The following is a 25,332-nucleotide window of genomic DNA, read 5'->3' as shown; positions in this document are numbered from 1 at the left end:
GTAGTATTTCCCACATGTCAAGAAATAGTGACATCTTGTTTATAATATTATCTCACTGTGCAATACAATTTTCCTACAAAAATTGGTTTCTACTTTTCTTCAATGAGATTCTTTACCTTCAGCATCACCTACTTCACACAAGTCAGGACAAGAGCATATAATACTAATTCTTCCTCATTAGATTACATTAAACTAATTAATCTGATTTTTCATAAAAAAATTTCTTGCAGTGACTAACAAATACATCATATTATATGTATATGACTGCAGATAGCTGTTACTCATGACAAGCTCCATCAATCAAATCTCTGCTTCCAATATTACCTTTAGTAACTTCCATTTCTTTCATTAATCATTAAATTTGTTATTATATCAAGCCAGTAAAAACCAAAATAATTACCTGTCTAACCATAATCTTTCCAAAAATTACACAATTTAAATAAATTATCTAAAGATAACCAAAACTTTTGTATAAAGGCCACCAAATGTCTTCAGTTGAAAATCACACATTATTGCTAAAAAAACACAAAAACTTTAAATATTTGAAAGCTGCTAAATCATTAATAAAAATAACATGGCAATAAATCATTTACATAGCCCTTAGCAAAATCATTAAATGCACTGTGTATTCTGCATCCTAACATTAGTACATCATAAACAAACAATCAAAATCTGTACTACAGTTAAAATAAAATATGAAAACAATTTCTTATCTCTCAAACAAAAATATGTATGCGTGCTAATATCAACTATGATACACATTTCTGGTTGGTGATGAGAGGACATCTGTGGATGAGTCAAAGACCTCAGTGCATTTTGAGTTTTGGTACATTGTGAACATGCTATTGTATCACACTTTCTGAATAAAATGTATATGCAGTTACTGCCTTGACACCATTATTGAGACATCCCTGTCATCCAGTGGGGAATACTTCCTTAGTACTGACCCCACATCAACTGTAAAACATGTTTTGCAAGTTTTCATAAAGACCATTAACAGTGTGGCCATCTTTTGTCTTGAATACCATCTCCATGGAACAAGACAACTGAAGTTAATGCGTGTGAATTGTACAGACAGTGCAACCAATGTGCAGATTGCCTGTGATAAAACACAAGTGAACTATGGCTGGCCAACACAGCTCCTACCCTGCCACAGCAGGGGACCTTGGTGAAGAGCAATATATTACTGACCAAAACGGCTTCTACTACAATCATAGAATGAAGGCTTTCACGGAAGGTGTTGTCATTACTTAACATTTCCGGGCTGAGATGCTGTGGTCCATAGATAAGACTCTCCCCTGACATTTCGTCTCCGACTGCGGAAGGCATCCTGCAAGGACAATCGGCAAACTGTGCAATGTAATCTAATGAGGAAGAATTAATATTATATGCTCTTGTCCTGTGATGTTGAAGTAGGTGATGTTAAAGGTAAAGAATGTCATTGAAGCAAAGTAGAAACCAATTTTTGTAGGAAAATTGTATTGCACAGTTTGCCGACAAAGGCAGGCAACAGACAACTTGTTGCTGGACTTCCTACAGGAGTCTACCACAAACTCACTACAATGCACACCCAATCAGCAAGTGGAACTTATTTCAAACTGTGATATGCCACACAAGTCAACTGCAACATCCACACCACTTAACATGATCAGACATCCACCCATTCTACACATATCTACACAGCTTGTTGGGTACTATAATCCACCTGGAGCCACTCTTATTACCATGTCACAATTTCTTCAAGTTCCTGAGTCACCAATACTGGCTTAGCTGACCGTAACCACATCACAGCCATTATCTACCTCACAGACTCAAATTCCAGTATAAGTTGCCACTGTTTCAACCTGAACAACTTGATTTATGGTTCACCACAGTGGAGTGTGTATTTGACTCATTAAACATTCTAGATGGTGGCAACTGATTTCTCACCCTTATTTGTCATCTGACAAAATAATGTAATTGGATAGTTAAAGAGTCTACTTAGCAAGTGCCGACAGCTCACACACATAAAAGAAGGTTATAATTAGGCCAGCGTTCAGAGTCAATGGTTCCTGCTTCAGCCAGAAGGGTTGAAGGGGAAGGAATAGGGGTGAAGGAAAAAGACTGGAGAGGTCTAGGAAAACAGGTAGATTTTGGGAAAGTCACCCAGAACTACGGATCAGGGGAGACATACTGGATGGGATAGAAAGGAAAGACTAATTGTTGGGGACCATACCAGACAAGATTTGAAAATCTGAGAGCTTAAAGGTGAAAGACAGGTAATATGCAGACAGAGATTACTGCTTATATATCATGTATGAGTTAATAAGAGTGAAAAGCTAATTGCACTGTACGTAACAGACTTGGGAGGGGTCAGCAAAAAATAGACATGTAAGAAAAAGAAAGATGTAGAAAACTAAAACGGAGTAAAGAAAGCAGTAGTTACTATGAAGAAATGCTGAGATGGAAGAAATTAACCTAAATTAAGGCCAGGTGGGTGGCAAGAACCAAGGACATGTTGTAACAATAGTTCGCACCTGTGGAATTCTGAGAAACTAGTTTTTGGGGGAAGAATCCAGATGGTACATGTGGTGAAACAGGCACCAAGTTCACGATTGTCATATTGTAGAGCATGCTGTGCAACAGGATTTTGTGTGTTGACAGTATACACTCTTTGTCTATGCTGATTCATCCTAACAGATAATTTGGTGGTAGTCATGCCATTGTAAAAGGCCAAACAATGTTTACATAACAGCTTGTATACGATGTGTCATTTCACAAGTGGCTCTCCCTTTGATAGTATATATTTTGCCAGTTACAGGGCTGGTATAGGTGTTGGTAGGAGCATGCTTAGGTCTAGTCTACCAGTGGAGATAGCCACAGTGGTAAAAGCCATAGTGTTGGGAGGTGAGTGCAGAAGGAGCATAGGGTTTGACAGAAATATTGTTGCAGAGATTAGGAGTGTGATGGAAAGCTATTCTAGGTGTGGTGGGAAAAATCTCAGACAGAATGGATCTCATTTCAAGGCATGATTTTAGGAAGTCATGGCCTTGTTGAAGTAGCTGATTAATATATTCCAGACCAGGATAATACTGAGCGACCAGTGGTGTGCTCTGAAGCTATTTTTTTGGAGGGATCAGCAGTACAAGGATTAGATGTGATGGTCAGGGAAATCTGCTTTTGAACTAGGCTGGTGGGGTAAATGCATTCCGTGAAGGCTGAGGTGAGAACGGTGATGTGCTGCTGTAAAGAGTCTGCATCTGAACAAATATGTTTACCTCAAATGCCAAGGCTGTATGTGAGGGAACATTTAACGTGGAAAAGGCAGTAACTGTCAGAATTTTAGTACTGTTGTTTGTTAGTAGGTTTAATGTGGACAGAAGTGTGTCACCTTTGGTAAGAATGACATCAAAATCAAGGAAAATGGCACAGGATTTAGAATAGGACCATATGAAATTTAACTGGGAGAAGGTTTTCAAAGATTCCAAGAATTCCAACAGGTCAACCTCACCTTGACTCCATATGCTAAAGATGTCATCAATCTATGTAAACCAAACCAGTGGCTGAAGACTTATGGATCCCAGGAAAGCCCCCTCCAAGGGACCCACGAAAAGGTTGGCATAGGAAGGAGCAATCCTGGTTCCCATGACCGTATCCCTAATCTTTTTGTATGTCTTCCCCTTGAAGGTGAAGTAGTTGTTGGTAAGTATAAAGTTGATTAAATTGAGTACAAAGGATTTCATAGGTTTGGAAACAGGTGGGAGCTGACTTAGGAAATGTTCAGCAGCAGACAGACCATTTACATGGGGGATGTTGGTGTAGAGGGAGGTGGTATCAGTGGTGACAAGCAAGGTGTTTGGTGGGAGGGAGACATGCACATATTTCAGATGATCTAGGAAATGATTGGTATCTTTGATATAGGAGGTAAGTCTTTGTACTACAGATTGTAGGTGCTGATAGGCTAAGGCAAGTATAGGTTCATTGGGTGCTTTGAAGCCAGCAACTGTAGGAAGGCCAGGATGACTGGGTTTGTGGATCTTAGGTACAAGGTAAAAGGTGGGAGTGCATGGTTTGGGTGAGATGAGAAGTTCTATGGATTGAGCTGTTAGTCCTCATGAGTGGCCTGAGGTTTTAAGGAGGGACTGCAGGTTAGTTTGAATCACAGGGATAGGTTATATTAGCCCATGTGGCCAACACTCCTTCCTATTGATGTCATCTGTCTTGTTCAGACTGTCATCTGTTTTCTACCTTATGTGCTAATCCATATGTTTATTTATCTGTATCACCAAGATTAATCAACACTTTGCCCCTACATTTTTTCTAGTACTGATTTCCGTGCTCATAGATGGGTTTACATATCACAATTCCATTGTTATTTACATATAACACTTTGCAGCTCACTGCACTGCAGCACTTTCTCCCTATCGTCTTTTGCCGATTTATTCACAAATTTGACATTTATTTTCTTTCCCACAATCCACTATCTTGTTTACACATAATTCTTTCACGTTTTTGTGCATTTGTTTTTCGCCCAACCACTCTGATCGATTTTTACTGCCATCTCCTGCATTACTTTAATTTCCAAGCTAATTAGTTTACGTTTTCAACTATTACTGTCTCTTTCTGTTACCCAGGCTTTCTGTAATGTCTATTTTCACGCCTTTCCCAGTCACTATTTTTTTTTTTTCTTTTCCAATAATTTTTTTGTATCGTATAGACCACTTTTATGGCGCGAAATTCTCTCCCACTTATCAGTTCTTGTTAACCATTGTCTGTTCTCATGATTTTTGTACGAATTTTTCTGATTTTTCTGAGTTTTTTCCTTACTTTCCTTCCATTTTTCTATCTTTTATCCACCCTCTGCTTACCTTTTTTGCCACTCACACGTTTTCTAATACTCCAAACTGTCCTCTCTTGCCTTGACAAATCTCATCGCATATTACATCCATTCTTTCTGAAAACATGCTTTTGTACTATCAAACATAAGGTTCCACATTCTGTTTCTTGAAACCTGCTTGTCCCTTGGAGGTACTCCAAAAGGCATAACATTGAAAGTTCCTGTTTCTGAATGTAATCCTACTCTACACCAGGCTCTGTTATAGTTTTAAATACAGCAGTCTCTTGCTCTTATACAGCTTATCTGTGACCTATATGCCTCACAACCAACTTCCACTCCACCAGACTTCTGTCCTATAAAATCGTGCAGTTGTCTGCCCATCATCTTTCCCTGGATGGTATCTTCTGTCAACCCAAATAAAGTTGCAACAACATGCCAGGCTTCACCTCAACAAGCTATCCAAACTTCTCCTAAACTACCTGAACAGTGGTGTTTCCCTTCCTGTCCCTCTGCAGCTCCCTAAAGGGCCACTCTATCAAGCACCACTCCTCTCCTACAAGCTGAGCTTGGCCAAGCTTCTTAACATTCCACAGCCTTCACCACTGCCTCCCAGACCAAGAACAACTCATACTCACAAGAACCAGTCACAACAGCACAGTGTACTCAACCTCTTGTCTAAAGCACCCTCCCTCATGTATTATCCGTATTATCTAAGTGTCTCACTTTCAGCCTTAAATCTACATTTGTTCTTGCAGCTTGGTGGAGGACCTACTTTTGTTCACTTTGAAATCCAGTCCTAAAACCTTTCCAACAGCATACCTGACATTGAATGTTGTCTTGAACAGTTCCGACCACAATCCCAACTTGATCCACTACCACTAACTCAAAATCATCCCTTACAAGCCTTCCAAGAATCCTTCATATTCGGCATTGATTTGCAACCCTTCCTCAGCATAACCCTAACCTGTTCTCTGCAGAACTCCATGCTGTACATTCCCTAAAAGCTGATGACACCATCATTATCCTCCCAGCAGACAATGGATCTACCACTGTAGTAGTTGACCAAAATGAGTTGGTTAGTGAAGGTCTATGCCAGCTGCCTGACATCACTACATACAGTGTCTGCCATCAAGATCCCATCCCTGTGATTCAAATTGACCTGCAGTCCCTCCTTAAAACCTCAGGCCCCTCATAAGGACTAACACCTCCCATACAGCCTTGGCATTCGAAGCAAATGTATCACCACTGTTCTCACCTCAGCCTGCATTGGATGTAACTACCCCTCCAGACTAGTTCAAAAGCAGAATTCTTGGGCCATCACATCCAGTCCTGGTACTGCTGATTCCTCCAAAAACCAATTTTGGAGTACGCCAGTATTATCCTGGTCTGGAATGTATTAATCAGCAACTTTGACAAGGCCATGACTTCCTAAAATCATGGCCTGAAATGAGATCCATTCTGGCTGAGATTTTGCCCACCACACCTAGGACAGCTTTTTGTCGCCCTCTCAATCTCCACAATATTCTTGTCAGCCCCCATACTTCTTCTGCACCCATCTCCCTACCCTACGGTTCCTACCCCTGCGACTATCCCCACTGCAAGACTGGCCCTATGCACCTCCTTCCACCATGTATACCAGCCCTATAACTGGCAAAACATATACTATCAAAGGGAGAGCCACCTGTGAAATGACACATGTCATATACCAGTTACAAAGTAAACACTGTTTGGCCTACATTCGCATGACTACCACCAAATTATCAGTTAGGATGAATGGGTGTAGGCAGGGGATGTATAATGGCAACTCACAATATCCTGTCACAGAGCATGCTTTACAACATGACATTCGTGACCTCAGACCCGTTTCACCAGATGCGCCCCCTGGACACCAGTTTCTCAGAACTCCTCAGGTTGGATCTAGCACTACAACATGTCCTTGGTTCTTGCCACCCATCTGGCTTTAATTTACGTTAGTTTTTTCAATCCCAGCATTTCCTCACTATAACTACTCTTTGCTTCACTCCATTTTAGCTTTCTACATCTTTCATTGTCTTTCCTAACTATTTTTCACTGCCCCCTCCCACCTCTGTTACAAACAATGCACTTAGTTTTTCACTCTTATTAACTCATGCATCATGTTTAAGTAGTAATCTCTGTCTGCATATTACCCTGTCTTCCACCTTTAAGCTCTGAGGTTTTCAAATCTCATCCAGTGCAGTCCCCAACTATCAGTCTTTCCTTTTCATCCTGTCCATTAAGTCTCCCTCAGGGTGACTTTCCCAAAATCTACCCCTTTTTCTAGACCTCTCCAGTCCTTTCCCTTCACCCTTCTTCCTTCCCCTACAACCCTTCTGCCTGAAGAAAGAAGAGCGATTGACTCCAAAAGCTTGCCTGATTATAACCTTCTTTTATGTGCGTGTTCTGCTGCCGCCTGGTGAGTAGATTTTTTTTACCTATCCAACTACATTATTTTGTCAAAAATTTATTTGTTGTCTTGCAGAACATGCTGAATTAATCAATGATGTCATTACAGTTCCACCTGTCCACAACAAGTATGATGCAACCAAATCTGCACTGCTGTAGTGGCTTTCTCATACACCTGAGCAATAGTGAAAAGCGGCAATATATCATGAACATTTGGACAATAGAACACCATCCCAACTTTGGCAATGACTCCAGTCCACTCTGGACATTATCCTCAAGCCAAATGCTGCCATTCAGTCACTCTGGCTAATTAACCCTTTAAGTAGGCATGACAGATATATCAGATATATCTGTCCACATTCTGCTAATTGGCAGTGGGTTGGACAGACGTATCTTTCTGCTGTGTTCTGTGGCTAGTAGTTATTTGAAATTATAAGTTATGACTCTGGCATTGAAACTGTGGTATTAGTTGAGCTTCATCGACTAGATGGCAACTCTCTTCAGGCATCATAACATATTCTTGACTAATTATAACATTTTACACTTGAGTGCGTATCGATAGTATACATCCCATGAAGCAGCTGCAAAAGCATGGCTTTTTCATCTGTGTTTGCTGCCATGTTACTGAGTGATCTTTTGAAATAGTTAAAAAAAGTTGTTTATCAGATTCAGAGATAGAGCAGCTGCATTTAGAAAGTGACAATAACTCAATGACAGTTCTGAAAGTTTTCATGATACTGATATTGAGGCTACTGAAAGTGACTTTGATTCAGAAACATCTGATGATAAGAACCTTCTGCAGCAGATGATTACCTAGTGCATATTGATCAGTTCATGATCAATATTTTTTCAGTGGTACTTGTGGTACAGTTGTGCCTCTACAACAGTATGATGTGGTGAGTTGTTTTATGTGTTTTTTAGATGATGCTTTGTGCAAAATGATGGCTGAACAGACGAATTTTTGTGCACAACACTTCATAGCTTCTCATCCAAATTTAGCAGCATGCTCCAGGGTTTGCAGTTGGCAAGATATTACAAGGGGTAAGGTAAAGGCACTCATTGGAATGCTCATATTTCAAGGAATTCTTAACAAACTAGAATAGAAAATGTACTTTTCAAAGAGAGACTCAGCTGACACATTCTTTTTCAGGAAGCTGATGAGTGGAAAGCAGTTTTGTCTTTTATTGAAATTCCTCCTCTTTGCTGACAATATCTTGTATGATCCACTGAGTGCTATTAGCAGAAAACTATTCAAAATTCATCTGATTATGTAGCATCTGTAGTGTAAATTCAGATCAGTATACATGCCAGAAAGGAACATCACTGTTGATGAATCATTGTTACTCTGGAAAGGACAGCTTGGATGGAGGCAATTTATTCTACCAAAGTGCAACAGATGTGACATCAAATTTTATGAACTCTGGGTGTGTATAGGACTTAATTGTTTGCACTGGAAAGGGCAGTAATTCTGGTAGCCACTATCCAGAAGAAACAACAACCTCTTGAACTTTTTTTGGAACTTGTACATTATCTCCTTGGGAAAAGGCCACTGCCTTTATCTTGACAACTGGTACACCAGTTCAGAGTTGGTGGACATTGTCTGCTCAAAATGCAGCAATACAGGAAGGGGCTCCCGAATGTCATTCAAAAGGAAAAACTGAAGAAAGGAGAGCACATAACAGGATACAGAGGCAAGCAGATGATAATGAAATGTAAGGACAAAAGAGATTACAGTCAGCACCTTCCATAATGATACATTTTTAAATGTAAACTTGAAGAAGGGAATTATGTGAAAGACACATGTTATCGTTGATTATGACAAGAATTTCAGAGCCATAGGTGTGATTCCCTGTTGCAAAGCTACCAAATGGCAAGGAGCAGGATGAAAAAATATTTTCAGAAGCTTTTTGGCCACTTGATGAACACTGCATGCTTCGCTGCATATGTTCTGTACAAGAGTCATGGTGGAGAATGCAGTAGAATGAGCTTCACGATTAGTTCTGGAGAACAGTTGGCCATATCTTCACCACAACAAAGGACATCATTAGGATGCCCACCTTGAACATTGAAAGCAACATGCATTACAGCCAGGCATTTTCCAGGCCTTCTGCCACCTAAAATGAAGAAAAGGCCAACAAGAGTTGTGTGGCATGCATGCATGAGAAAAGTCCTTTGCCAAGAGACTTCATATTGGTGTGCTGATGTGAAGTTTCCTTGTGTGCAGCACCCTGCTTTAAAATGTTTCACGCTTAAAATGAGTTATAATATTATGCAAATAAATTTTCATTAACTTCAGAATTTACTTTATTCATTTCCACCAAATACCAGTTTAAACAAAAATATGAATGAAAACTTTTGTATGTGAGAAAAGTACACAGAACCACTACACCAGGCTGCGTTGCAGCATGTCATCGACTGAGAAAGAGGCATGTACGAACTATCAACTTAACAGTTTAAACTTTCCCTGCAAATACAACTGGCAGTGATATAACATGAAACTGATCCCCTGAAAAAATGGTTGGCTCTCACAGACAGAATGTTCATGGTACCACAAGGGCACCACATAAATTACAAAGAAGTATTACTATAATAGCACATTTACCATTCTGGATTGAGCAGAGCAGAGGATTGCTGATAGTGACATCGCTGCCACAAAACAGAGCAAGTACCAGCAGGCTTCACATGGAATCACTCCCACAGTGTACAGTACTATGCTAACCACTGCAGTTGTGTCAAGAGCATGGCACTGCTGGTACCATGCCCAGTTCAGCAACACCACATGCAACTGCCATTCTTCCTGCACATTCCAAATTTCAAATGCAGGCCACCATAAGCACATTAGTTCGCACTGAGATCTCAAGTTGCCAATAGTTACACACACACACAACACCATATACAAGGAAGGCTTGACTGTACATCTTTGACATCAATTCAAGGAAACATTGTTTGGTGGACACTGGATTCAACATCAGCTCAGAACTGCTGGAGAGTACATTGACATTCAACAAAACATTAGCTCTACAACTTTACACAGCTAATAATTTGAAGATCACTGTGCAGAAAGCCCCTTACAGCTGTCAGCACATCACCAGTTTACATGAACCTTTTTCATCACAGATGTCATAGAACTGGTGGCAAGAATCTATTTCCTGTGTCACTTACATCTCTCTCCAGACATACCACATTCTTCACTCTTGCACCATAATGTGGGCCACTACACCCCAGGACTATTCACACTGACAACCTGTATCTTACATGACACAATGCACTGCATGTTCAGGCAGCAGGATGACAGTTTTGCACATGTCAACCCACTCAGAAAGCGTCTCACAATGGCAGAAAAACTGCTTTTGGCACATAAGCACTATGACCACTGTTGCTCAGCTTCCAATGCACTCCATGATGAGAACATGTCTCTCCTACACTGCATTAAGGACATATCATCTGCACTCACATTAGCGCAGCAGCACCTTAAGGACGTCTCATGTACTTGCTGCTCCAACGAACCTGAGGAAGTGCACTCAGCCTCAGGCCCTGGTGACTGACCATATCCTCTGTCCTCGCAACCAGCACCTGTACAACCAACAACAATGAGCATGAGGCACAACACGAAAGTTGGTAGACTGCACTCCGTCTCAATGTTCAGCACCTTGGCATTGGGCCCACCACCCTCTTTACTCACCACTTGTGCAATCCTAACAATCACCAGATCACCAGTATGTCAGAAGGCATACCAACTGACCCCAGCTAATTTACACACTGCTAAGGTGACAGGTAGCATAGTTTGCCATTCGACAACCACTTGGTGTCACAGATCAAATAAGTATCAGAAAAATATGGAATTTTGAGATTCTGTGGCGAGTGCAGTGTTCTCAAAACCTTTATGGTGCACAACAGCTATCCAGTTCCCAACACACAAGATTTAACACACTTGCTAACGGGCACAGCTGTATTCAGTGTGACTGACAGTAAAGATAGCTCATCTACAAATCTCCATATACAAAGACCATATCACAAAAACCGTGATTATCACATCATTTGATCTCTTTGAATATCTTTTCACATCTCAGATGGGTAATGCTTCATTGATGGCATACTTTTTTGCTTTTATTTTTGCTTTGCCTATTTGGATGGCATCTATATTTTTTTGGCTACTTGAAAAACCATGACTGACACTTAAAACACGTTCTCACTGCCCTAAATGATGGGGGTGTGGTGATCAACAAGGACAAATGTCAGTTACAGAAAGCAGAATTTACCTTCCTTAAGCACATAGTTAGTCCCACAGTGATCAGACTAGCCCTGGACCAAGCCAACACCACCAGACAACTTTCCCCCCCTCCCCCCATAAATGTCATGAGCTATGTCAATTCTTAGAAACTCAGAACTTTACCAGCAGCACCTGCTATTTGCCATGGCTTAACAAGCAACCCTCACCAGTATGACAGCAGGATCTAACAAGAAAGGGAAAAGGAAGACTGAGTGGACCACAGAGACAAATGGGGCTTTCAGATGTGCAAGTATGTAGGCCCATCCAATTGCATGTACACAGTTCACAGTTATCACAGATGCAAGTGATACTGTGATTGGTGCAGTTCCACAACAACTAGTGGCCAGGATGCCCAGCCCCCAGCTACTCTCACAGAAACTTACAGCGACTCAAGCCAAATGCTCTGCCTTTGACAAAAATCTCCTTGCCATTTATGGGGCGGTGTGAAACTTCCATGAAGATATTGAATGGGGTCATGTTATAATGTTTACAGACCTAAACAACTATTTGATGCCATATGGCATCCATCAAAGGATTTAAATCCCTAATGACACTGACACCTAAATTAACTATCTACCAGTGCAACTATTCCAGCATTAGAGAGTTGCTATACAACCACAACACTGGCCTATGAATCAAATAATGTACCATCCCAGGGACCTAAACACTGATCCCTGTGACATGTCCCTTAATAGGATTTGGCCATTAGTGCCACAAAAAATGTGCCATGTGATTTTTAACCAGCTCCACAGCCTGTCCCAGCCAGGCATCTGAACCACATTCCACCTCACTACACAATAGTTTGTGTGGCCCAACATCAAGTGGGACTGCCGCACTTGTACACAGGCATGCATTGTGCCATGTACACATTTATCTCATTAGCCTTCTACCAGAGACAGAGAGATTCAGCTGTTTACTGCCAATGATAGGTGTAACTTCCAGGTGAGTGAAAACAACCACCATCAAGGATATCATGGCAGAGGCCACCAGCTACATCTTCATAGAAAAACAGATAGCATGTTTTGGCATGCCAGGCATGATAACTACCAGCCAAGGCTATCAGTTCGAGTTGGCATTCTTCAGCATCTTGTGTAACCTCTGTGAAATTCAGTGTAACCACACAGCAGTCTATCAGCCGCAGAGTGGTGGGTTAGTCAAATGGTGGCATAGGACTCTCTAAGCTACACTTAAGTGCTGTGGCAGGTTGTGGACTAAAACTTTGCTGTGGGCATTACTCAACATCTGAAACACCTTCAGGGAGAACTTACATATCCCTTGCCAAAATACTGGTACTTCCTGCCAATATTGTCCTACCCACACAATAACCCAAGCATATGGTCCTACTGGCACTAGTTCAACGAATGAAGGGCCACATTAGGCATATTAATGTGCCACCTCCCACTCCATACTCCACACCCATGTCTTCGTTCATAAAATGCTTTCCAATTGTGACCATGTCATGGTACAGGGTGACACAATCTGATCAGCACTATAGCCACCATGTACAGGACCCTTCAAAGTTCTTAAGAGTGTCACACATGCATTTGACATTCTGATTAATAGCAAACCAATGAACATTTCAATTAACTACCTGAAACCAGCATCGCTTCTCCAGAATATCACCTCAGTTGCCATGAATGACAACAATGACAACTGCCCAATACCCAGCCTCCCTGACATAATTAATCTCAATCTGAGAGACTTCATCCCTGATGACATCGCTGTTGAATTGGTTGATAATGGTCTGTGCCTCACAGCCTGAAATAAAGATACTCTGACAGGCTAGGCAATGTTGCATGTATCTGACATCTTGACCATGTGTGAACTCTAGCTAGTGGCATTGTCTGCACCTCGATATCATCCCCCTTTCAGCACATGACATCCTGGCAATCACTTGTCTGAGAGAACTGCCAAACTTGCCACCAACACCACATAAGCTGGGGCAGATTCAGCTGCAGAAGCTACCATACTGCCACCACTTTCTTCTACATCTACATCTATATATATACTCCACTAGCCACCAAGTGGTGTGTGGTGGAGGTCACTATTCACACCAAAGTCCAAAGTCATATCCCCCCCCCCCCCTCCTCTGTTCCACTTGTGGATTGCACAAGAGAAAAACGACTGTCTGAAAGCCTCAGTACGAGCTCTAATTTCCCTTATCTTTGAATGATGATCATTGCGGATTTGAAAGTTGGTGGTAATAATATATGCTCTACATCCTCGGCGAAGATTGGATTTTGGAATTTAGTGAGCAGCCCCTTCCATTTAGCATGTCATCTATCGGCAAATGTGTCCCACTTCAAACTTTCTATGAGATTTACAATGCTCTCACAATGGCTAAATGTACCAGTCACGAATCTTGCCACTCTTCTTTGGACCTTCTCAATCTCTTGAATCAGACCCAACTAGTAAGGGTCTCGTACAGACAAACAGTACTCTAAGACTGGATGAACTAAAGTACTGTAAGCAATTTCCTTTGTTGAAGGACTGCATCACTTCAGGGTTCTACCAATAAACCACAATCTGAAGTTCAGCTTACCCATTACTTTTGTAATCTGATCATTCCATTTGAGATCATTTTGAATAGTCACACCCAGATACTTGACGGACGTTACCGCTTCCAAAGACTGGGCATTATTTTTACTCATACATTAATGGGGATTTTCACTTTGTTATATGCATTAGGTCACACTTACTAATACTGAGAGACAACTGCCAGTCATTACACCACACATTTATTTTCTGTAAATCCTCATTGATTTGTTCACAACTTTTGTGTGATACTAATTTCCTGTAGACTAAAGTATCATCAGCAAACAATCTAGTGCTGCTGTAAATACCATCAACCAGGCCATTTATGTAAACTGTAAAAAGCAGCAGACCTATTACGCTGCCCTGGGGCACACCTGATGTTACGCTTATCTCTGTTGAAGTCCCGCCATTCAGGATGACATACTGCCCTCTGTCTGTTAGAAAACTTTCTGTCCAACTGCATATGTCAACGGATAGACCATAAGTGCGCACTTTTTGGAAAAATTTTAATTTGTGGTAAGGTCTTATTGGACCAAACTGTTGAGGTCATCAGTCCCTAAGCTTACACACTACTTAATCTAACTTAAACTAACTTACGCTAAGGACAACACACACCCATGCCCGTGGGAGAACTCGAACCTCTGATGGGGTATGCTCTCGAACCGCAACAAGATGCCTCAGACTGCGTGGCTACCCTGCACGGTGCACTTTTTGGAGCAAGTGACAGTGTGGAACTGAGTCAAACGCCTTTCGAAAGTCGAGGAATATGGCATCAGTGTGGAACTGAGTCAAGCGCCTTTCGAAAGTCAAGGAATATGGCATCAACCTGGGAGTCGGTATCTAGGGACTGTTGTATATCATGCACAAAGAGAGCCAGCTGTGTCTCACATGACCGCTGTTTTCTAAAACTGTGCTGGTTTCTGCAGATGAGCTCCTCAGAGTCTAGAAAGGTCATTATGTCTGAACACAAATATGTTCCATGATTCTAGAACAAATTGATGTTAGCGAAATTGGCCAGTAATTATGTGCAGCCGATTTTCTATCCTTTTTATAGATTGCTATGACCTGGGCCTTCTTCCAGTCACATGGAACTTTCTGCTGTTCCAATGATCTCTGATAGATGGTGGATACTAGTGGTGCTAGTGATGCAACACCTGGGCCTTCTTCCAGTCACATGGAACTTTCTGCTGTTCCAATGATCTCTGATAGATGGTGGATACTAGTGGTGCTAGTGATGCAACATAAAATCTTATGGGGACACCGTCTGGGCCAGATGCCTTCCTGGTGTCTAAGGATCTTAACTGTTTTACAATCCCAGATACGCTGAACATTATGTGAGCCATCCTTGCCTTTGATCAATAATTGAAAGGGGGAATGGTACTGCAGTCCTCTACCGTAAACAAGTTTTTGAAAGCTAGGTTTAGAATTGCGGCCTTCTGTTTATCGTCATCCGTTACATTACTCGTACTGTCAGCAAGAAAAGGTATTGAATTATTTGTAGTGTTCATAGATTTCACGTATGACCAAAATTTTTTTGGGTTATTTTTAGAATCTTCAGATAAAATATTGCTTTCAAATTTGTTAAAAGAATCTGTCATTGACCTTTTGACAGCTGCTTTCATTTCGTATAATTTCTGTTTGTCAGAGGGGCAGTGACTTTGTTTAAAACAACTGTGCAAAATTCTCTGCTTTCTCAGCAAATTCCTAATATGTTTGTTGAACCCAGGTGGAACCTTTCCCTCCCCAGTATTTTTACTAGGCACATATTTCTCTAGCACATGGTGGACAACACCTTTAAATTCCAACCAAAAATGCTCAATATCTTTGTGTTCTGTGGTGAATGCTTGGAGCTGACTATGAAGATATACATTAATGACACTTTTATTTGCTATTGCAAACAAGAAAACTCTACGCTGTTTCTTTGGTTGTTTTGTAGCTTCCACTGACATAGAAACTACAATGGCATTATGATCACTAATACCTTCTTCAAGATTAATTTTCTCAAAAAGATCAGGTCTGTTTGTCGCCAAGATATCTAATATGTTCCCATCTAGAGTTGGTTTTCTTCTGCTACTGGATGCCCTGCAAGAGTCCTGGTTCATGTGTGCCAGGTGTTTCCTGTACCATCTAATCCCATATGAGCTTTACAGTACCAACACCACACATGATATGACCTCGACAAACAGTCCAACTCTTCCCTTCGGGAGGACGACGGTTCAATCCCGCGTCCGGCCATCCTGATTTAGGTTTTCCGTGATTTCCCTAAATCGCTCCAGGCAAATGCCGGGATGGTTCCTTTCAAAGGGCACGGCCGACTTCCTTCCCTAATCCGATGAGACCGATGACCTCGCTGTCTGGTCTCCTTCCCCAAAAAACAACAACATCTTCCCTTCGGTGCAGCCAACCACTACATAGCTGTTCTCATGCACAACTGCACATGTTAGTCCAGCCAAATGATGATGCAGTCCACATCTTTCCTTTAGTACTCCACACTGTGAAAGGGGGGGGAGTTCTGTGGGGATATTGAAAGACATCAGGGTGTTCTGACCAATGGTAGACATGCTATTCTAATGCATTTTGTGAATAAAATTTATGTACAATTAACCACCTCAACTCTGTTATTGGGACATTCGCTGTCACCTGGTAGGGAATACTTCCATATACACATGGCTGTGCTTTCAATATTGTGCAGTTTATCAGGTGGCTTCTTCAGTCTCTTAATTATCACAAACTATGGTACTTTACTTTTGTATTCTACTGTTAAACTTCTCTTTAAATTTTCCTTCATGTAGAGACTACAAAACTTCTGTGCACTAACTGACACAGGTAGCTTTTACATATGACTGTTACTCATTTCTCTCGATAAGTGACAGCTATAAATTATGACCAATTTTGACAGAATGAGACATTCTATGCAAATTAGTTGTATCTTTAGCATTGTTAAGGCGTTGTTACAACATATTTTTACATAATTTCTGATCAGTCATTGAAAATTTCAAGTTAAAATTGCAAAGTTTTGCATCAAAATTGGGTATTGTCATAAAAATTTCATTACTTGCATCACCATTACAAACATATATGCTACTGTTTCCAAACACACTGTGGAATTCATTTTAGTACATCAACCACTAATTTAGCTGTAATTGACTACAAAATTACAATACCTTTTCTGAAGGTATAAAGTTTTGGAAATCTCAGATACTGTTTTTCCATACAACTCATTTGCAAATGACAGATCCCAAATGATTTTTGTCAACTAAAGCTGAAACATCATTTTCCTTTGCTAGCTAATGTAATGCTTCATCTTTTACAGCAAAAAAATTTTTCTTTACAATAGAATCATCTACTGTACTTACAACATTCTCTCCTTCATTCAAAATATTCATATATTTCACAATGTTGTCATTCAAAGTTTGTGATAGTATCAGTTCTCAATGAAGACAATATAAAATGTCATTATGAGATTTAATATTCTCAGAGTTATTCCAAATTTACTGGAACTCAATGGTTAGAAATACACATGTCTTTGCAACGTGGTTTGAAATGTTTAAGAAAGTAAATGCCAAGCAAGAAGCAGCAGCGTATGGTAGTTTCTGCATGGCTCAGTCAATAGCAAAACATGGCAAATTAATAAAGGACTGCCTCATTGCAATAGTTGAAGAAATGTTTCTAGAGAAATATGATTTATTTAAAAACATCAGTTTGTCAGCAAACACTGTGTCTCAAAGAGTAAATGATATTTTTGAAAATATAGTAAGTCAGTTATCTGAGAAAATTCTGCATTTAGACTGGTTCTCTTTGGCTGTGGATGTTACAGACACTGCACAGGTATTAATTTTTATTTGAGGAATAGATAAAAATTATAAAGTTGATGAAGACCTTCTTGATGTCCATAGCATTCACAGAATGCTCATGAGAAAAGAAATTTTTAAGAAGTAGACAATGCTGTTCAGAAAAACATTCTTCAGAGGAAAATGTGTCATTACTCTCAAGTAAAAGGCAGTAGAAAATGATGATGAATCAAACCTATTAATCATGCGTTGCATCATTCATCAACAGTCTTTGTGGGGAAATTGCTTGGATATGTCAGAAGCTGTAAAGCCAATCTTGTCAGCTGTTAATTATATAAGATCATATGATCTCAGTCATTGTCAGTTCCAGGAGTTTGTTGAAGAGATTGTAGAAAGATGGCAGTACTCTGGCATTAATGTGGATAGCTCTGACATGATTTTTGAACTACAAACATAATCAAAACTTTATTGAATGAAAGGAATCATCCTCTGGCTGAGCTACAAAACAATGAGTGGCAATGGAGGTTATCATCTTATAGAGTTTTAACTAATCATATGAAACATGTTAATTTAAAATTATGAGGGAAAAACCAGCTATTGCCTAACTTGTACACTCAAATTTTGACAAAAAATTGTTTTGTTTCCGTCTCAATTGAATGGCAAATGTTTCGTGCATTTTAATACATGCTCAGCAGTGGGAATTCCTAAGAGACCAAACCGCTGAGGTCATGGGTCCCTAGACCTACACACTGCCTAAACTAACTTAAACTAACTTATGCTTAGAACAACACACATACCCATGCCTGAGGAAGGATCTGAATCTCCGGCAGGAGGGGTCCATTCACACAGTTTGATCAGTTGCATAGCACTGTTTGTCCCCAAAATGAAATATACAAAAAAATTTATGGATCTAAACTAACTGATGAGCCTTTGAAGTGGTTGATAATACTTTCCATTAATGAACTTGATCCACGACTGCAAACAATTGCAAGTGGGAAGTTACATCTGTATTAATCTCATTAGCCATAGTTACAATGCTGAAGTTGGTTATGTGAATTACCTATCTATATCTCTTAGGTAAGGTAAATTTTCAGGAAATCTCGTATACTTAATTACAATTAAAATGTTCAATTACACTATATATATAAGTTAATGTGTGTCTGAAGTGGTCATAAAATAATCAGTGTTCATTAAGGAAACACTTTTTTCTGTAGGAAAATGTACAGAATAGGTCAATGAGTACCATTCTGAAAAAATAGGTGCTCAAAAAGATCTATAATACAGTATTGTAACTTTTTATGTATAGTATAGTACATCTTGTTTGAGAAGAAACTTGTCTGCAGGTATTTGTTTACACCTGTGTTTCAAAATTTGTCAAAAAAGAAACATAGCATTTTTGTTAATTAAATTTGTAGCATCACTAGCTACTTCTTATTGGGTTCTTCATTAGTTCACAACAACAAATCAGAACTGAAATTCATAAACAGATGCTGCAAGGGAAAGGGTACCATGTGCTGGAAAAGAAACAATCTTTCAACATCATTACAGAGTATTTACAACATCATCATGGTAGCCCGAGTAGTTGTGCGGGTGACAACAATTTGCAGCACGAGGCGCATTGCTATTGGTACAGCTGATTGAATACAGCGTTGACAGAGCTTCTGCTTTACACAGCAGTGGTTTATATGAGAAGACATGGTTTAATGTTCATTTACAGTAGCCAGAGAGACTGGTCCAGGCCACAAGATGGATTCTGTAGTGGTTATTAAATACTGAAAAAAGTAATAGTGAACAAATCTTTTATGCAGAACATTATTTGTTAAGCTGATTAGTTTCTTACACATTCTGCTTTTCATTGTGTGAATGGCTCATTGTACAAGGTGCTCAATAAGAAAGATATGACTGTAATAAAAAGAAAATTATAGTACGCTGGATCCTATGCATGTTTGACCTGTTACCACAGGCCAGATTGATGGTGTTCACAGCCATTGTTGTCCAATGGGCTGTAGTTTGGAGACCCCTGGATTAATTGATTGTTCTGTTACATTTAACCTTTCTTCATTTTGGATCCTATCAGTGTCAAAATATTTTCCACATTTTATATTCTCTTGTCTGCTACCACAAACACCTCCTCTTTTCTGGTTATTCTATCTATTACTCCTATGTCTGACACCTCTTCACTCTCCTCTAGTATAGTGTCTAATTTTGGGTCTAAGATCATCATTTCACCTAAACTTATCATACTACACAATTACATCAGAGACTAAAATTTAAAAAAGTATTTCTACTTATCTTAATGTGTCCATATGCACTGCTGTTGTTAACCAGGTGAGTTCATTTATTGCTGCTTCCATCAATATATTACATGTCCTATGTTTGAAAACTCATTTTCCAGTTTTTGACACAGTATTGTTACTTTCACAAATTTTACTCCTGTGGCATTATATTATGTTAATGTACCTATTTCTAAAAACCCCACCCTTTAAAATGCCTTAAATTTTCAGTTATAAAAGAATTTACTAAAAAATTATGTCACTGAGAACCTCATGTACTCTTCAGTGTTGTTTTTAATCAGTACTGGAGGACTGACGAAGAAATGTTAGTGTTCACATATCAGTTACCTTAAAAAATCCTCTTCTAATTAACTTCTACCTTTCTTCTGAATAGTGGCTGTATTGTCTAGGACAGAGACAAAGTGCATCTGGTTGTTCAAAAGTTCCATTTGTTCTTTTGCTTATAAGTCTGTTGTCCTCTGTCCACATTAGTATCTGCCTTATTTGTGTGCGAAGTAATAGTTTAAACATATATTAGCAGAAATCTGCCTGAGTAAGTTCTTCGCTTGATCCCTCTGTTACATATTACCACTTCCCAATGGTTGTACATTGTCCATACTCCTTATTGGTCCAGATATTTTCATACCTTGTCCAGTTCAGCCTGAGTAGCTGCAATCTCCTCTTCCTGTTCCATTATCTTCATATAACTAACCGAGCAAGGTGGCACAGTAGTAAGCACATTGGACTCGCTTTCGGGAGGACAATGACTCAAACCTGTGTCCAGCCATCCTGATATAGATTTTCTATTATTTCCCTAAATCACTTCAGGCAAATGCTGGCATGGCCAGCTACCTTTCTCATCCTTCTCTGATCCAAAGGAACTGATAGCCATCCCGTTTGGTCCAACCAACCAACCAACCAGTCCTATATCTACTGTAAATTTTATATAACAACAGAGGAAACTTATTTACTTCCTAGACGCCTACATCACTATAGTTATTCCAGTAGAAAAAGATTGACATAACTCTTCCAGATCTAACAATGTTACAGCTTATTGGCCAGTTTTCACTTACTTTAAGCAATATTAATTTAGCAATAATATGGTAATAGATTGCCAAATTAAATGGGTAACTCTTTCACAGAAATTAAACCTGTAAGAAAGCATACATAAACAAAGAACAAAACGTCACATTACCACTTGTAAATATATAATAGGAAGCAACGAGATAAGACCTACTCAGTTTTACTAAAATAAAAAACAATTGGTCATTATTGTCTGTTTATAAGGATCTCAGTACTGTGTGTCCACAGAAAAAACAATGTGTCTAATCTAATTTAATCAGAGAAGTCAACAATATAAGTGCAGTCTAATAAGCATGTATTTCTGTGATATTCAGAAATATAAGTTACCAAAAACATCTAGCTAGACATAACAAAATAAGTAATTTTGACTTGCAACTGTTGTTTTTAGGAGTATGCCATTGCGATGATCTACTGTACCTGTTTTCTACTCGAGCATTGTTTCCATCTCTATCAAATGACAGCTTTGATTGGAATGTTGTCAATGCAATGACACATTTATGGACACAGTTTGCTGCTTTTGGGTAAATATCATATTAAAAATGTTTTATCCTGGTCGTAAAATGTTAATAATAATATTTATTTATCCTTTAATCATTTTGCACAGTGATATAGGTATGTTAATTCTAAAGACAGATATAGTACATGTAATTTAATTAATATGATGTGAAACAAGTTTGTGTGCCTTAGTTATGTACAAAAAAATGTTTAGTTGTTTTTCATTCAAACATGCATTCTATGTTTGTTCATTTGACACATTCCACATCATAAAATTTATCATGAATATGGTATTGGGAACATGTGTCTAACTAACCCTCAACAAAACTCACTCACCACACTGAGACAGGCATCAAAACACTCATGTCAGTTCACACATTCAGCTCCAATCACATAATCATTATTTCTCTTCACCAGTATCTACTTCTTCACATAATGCACTAAAGGTATATACGTTGACATAACATGACTTCCTGTACACGATCTTACTATTGACTTCTCTATGAAAATCAATCTAACATCTAATTTTATACCCGTCAAATTGGCTGATAGTCTAGTGAGCATACAGGCAGTTTCTTTCCCCCAAACATTCCATTCTGCTATCTCCAAATGTTCTCTTAAGAAGGTCTGTGATTATCTGTGTGGATTGAGCAAGACGTTTCTCATATCGATATGATATGGATTGCCTTATATTCACTGGGATGTCTTACTTAACTGTGGTAGCATATCTCTTAGGAACTGTATTTATTTATTTATTTATTTATTTATTTATATACTTGTTCCATAGATCTGTACATGTGAGCAAGTCACTCAGATGTGGACGTGTCAATGTACATAATAAAATACATAGAATAAAGACATTGTTATAGTATTAATAACAGTGCACAAAAGTCACTTATTAGCTTAAAAACTAGTCAACATAAATGTGAAGATAGCAGTTTCATATTTAGGGCATTATTGCATCTATTTTAACCTTGAACAGTAATCAAAACTCCCCACTTTGGGTTTAAAAGTGACCCAAAAATGGAATTGAGAAAACAGGAATTTTTACATTAGGGCATTATTACATTAGTTTAACAGTAAACAGTGTCAAAAAATTTAAAAACATCTTTCCAATCTGGGTTTTACTTATTTCTCTGAAAGGATTCCTCTAGTGAATAAAGTGAGGTCTCAAGTAAATAATTTCTCAAGCTACGTTTAAATACTGATGTACTACTCCTTATACTTTTGATGCTGTTGGGTAGGGAATTGAAAATTTTCGTTCCAGCGTACTTTACCCCTTTCTGAATAAGTGTCAAGTTCTTTAACTCACAGTGGAAATCCTCTTTTCTTCTGGTGTTATGTTCATGATGTAGGCAATTCGTTTCATACAGAGTGGGGTTATTTATTATGAAGCACATCAGTGAATATATGTACTTGTGGCCATTATCTATTCAACCAGTATGAATTTTCAACTGACCAGTAGTGCATATTGTGAAGATTGGTTTGCCCATTGTTAGCAAATGATGCATTACCTGTAAGCAAAAACTTGTAAGAAATACCACATCAAACTTCCTGACAGATTTAAACTGTGTGCCGGACTGAGACTCAAACTTGGAACCTTTACCTTGTTCTAGCAACTGAGCTACCCAAGCACAACTCATGACCCATCCTTACAGCTTCAATTCTACCAGTACCTCATCTCCTACCTTCCAAACTTCACAGAAGCTCTTCTTCAAGGTTCACAGAAGAGCTTCTATGATGTTTGGAAGGTAGGAGACGAGGTACTGGCAGAATTGAAGCTGTGAGGACGGGTCGTGAGTTGTGCTTGGGTAGTTCAGTTGGTAGAGCACTTGCCCACAAAAGGCAAAGGTCCCGAGTTCGAGTCTCAGTCCAGCACACAGTTTTAATCTATCAGGAAGTTTCATATCAGCACACACTCCGCTGCAGAGTGAAAATCTCATTCTGAATACCACATCAATTTGCAGATTTCATAGACACCATTTAGAAAAATGTTACCAATTTTCAAAGTTCTCCATGAAGCTGTTGATGTAGCAAAATGTTGAAAGATGGAGCAAAATATTGAAAGATAGCTCCTTTGGCTGAACCCACTCATATGTGTAAAGTGCATTGTAGTAACATATGGATTATGGATTACTGCTGCTAAAAAGTTGCATGTCCCGCATCAGTTTCTATTCCTTAACTTTGTCATATTTTATTCTTCACGCTTTCAGTTTCTTTAGATTTTTTTAAAGAGCTTGACATTATCAAGAACCCATTTGGCCTACAATCATGTAGCTGCTCTGACATTTTGGTAATATTCACCACTATAAATGTAAACCATATCAAATTTTTTGACAGTCATATGTTTGTGAAAGTATGATTAGCTGCACAAGCAAGTTGCCCGAGTGCTATAACAGCAGTGCACTGGTTAACAAATGAACCATACTTGAGTTAGGTTTTTGCATGTATTTAGTACAGTAGTGCCTGTTCTCCTGTTTGTGAGGCAGTGGTTACCAGCACTATTATCTGGTTACTACTTGATAAAGTTCCACATATGTTGCATCACTGAAACCATCTTTATACACTTCTGCTGTCACATAAAGAGGTATATTTACTTTTAAAAAGACCAAAGTTGATTTCATAATTAAAATTACTTACAGAAATCAAGCTTTCATCACGCTGTTGACTGTAACACGGCAAAAACCACACCTCATTGTATTTACTTATTTTCGATATATGAAGGCTTTTAATTGTGGCCACACTATGATAGAGATGCAATCCAGTGGAATCAAACAATGTTGCTTATACCATGTGTTTGTCACATACACCTGCCTTACCTCAGTGCAAATGTAAACTCACTTCTCCCATCATATGAATGAGTAGTTATAACAAGCAGTGTCATTTAGCAGACAATGTATTATAGTGCTGTCACAGTGTTTTCAAAACAAGAATAATGGAGTTGGTAAAAACAGAACATGCCGGAGGATATCAGGGCCTTTAGGAGGTTTACATGGAATATGCATTATCTTACAGAAAGGTGAGTAAAAGCTTTCTACAACGGGTGCTACAATATGGCAGACATTCATCAGATAGGTCACCCCAGTCTCAGTGAAGAAAAAGTGTCTGTTCTTACTGTGTTGCAGATGACAATCAACACCAGATAATTTGTGAGATTGCCCAAGAGACCAGATTACCATATTCCTGGGTATGATTTAATTATGGTAACTGAATTTTTGATGAAATCATTTGTCTAAGTGGGACGGGGGCTGGGGAGAGGGGGGGGCATGTATGGTTTTATATATCACTTCAGAACTGTGTTGTGTATCCCCATGTATGCATCAATGATGTGAACAGAAAACAAATAAATAGTATTACTTAAGAGAGCACAAGTAATGTGTGGATTTATTGTGCTATTCACATTCCTCCCCCCTTGGTAGTGCAAGTTATATAAAATATGTTGGTGTTGCTAGGGTTACTATACAACTTGAACAGAAATGATCCCAACAGATTTCCCTTGGACATGACAGAGGTTGCTTCTACATCTGTTGACTCTCCATCCAAGGTAACTTTGTGGGTGCTTCCTACCAAGAAACTTGCCACCTGCTCACAAACTATGTTTGATTCCCTCCTTCCATTTTCTATAAACATACTTCATGACCAATG

The 25,332-nt window shown here is 39.1% G+C and overlaps 1 protein-coding gene across 2 annotated transcripts in view; it reads left to right on the top strand.

The window, feature by feature from the left end:
• Positions 1-25,332, top strand: part of LOC126481677 (juvenile hormone esterase-like) — a 499,150-nt gene that overhangs the window by 376,762 nt on the left and 97,056 nt on the right. For both annotated transcript variants that reach the window (XM_050105611.1, XM_050105610.1), the window contains exon 10: positions 21,581-21,713. In XM_050105611.1, the coding sequence (XP_049961568.1) occupies positions 21,581-21,713 (133 nt within the window). The remainder of the gene's footprint in view (positions 1-21,580; positions 21,714-25,332) is intronic.

The sequence above is a fragment of the Schistocerca serialis genome, chromosome 5 (genome assembly GCF_023864345.2).
Source record: "Schistocerca serialis cubense isolate TAMUIC-IGC-003099 chromosome 5, iqSchSeri2.2, whole genome shotgun sequence".
Taxonomy (NCBI): Eukaryota; Metazoa; Arthropoda; class Insecta; order Orthoptera; family Acrididae; genus Schistocerca; species Schistocerca serialis.
Note: the sequence above shows the minus strand (reverse complement) of the source record. Positions and strands in the feature narration are given on the sequence as shown.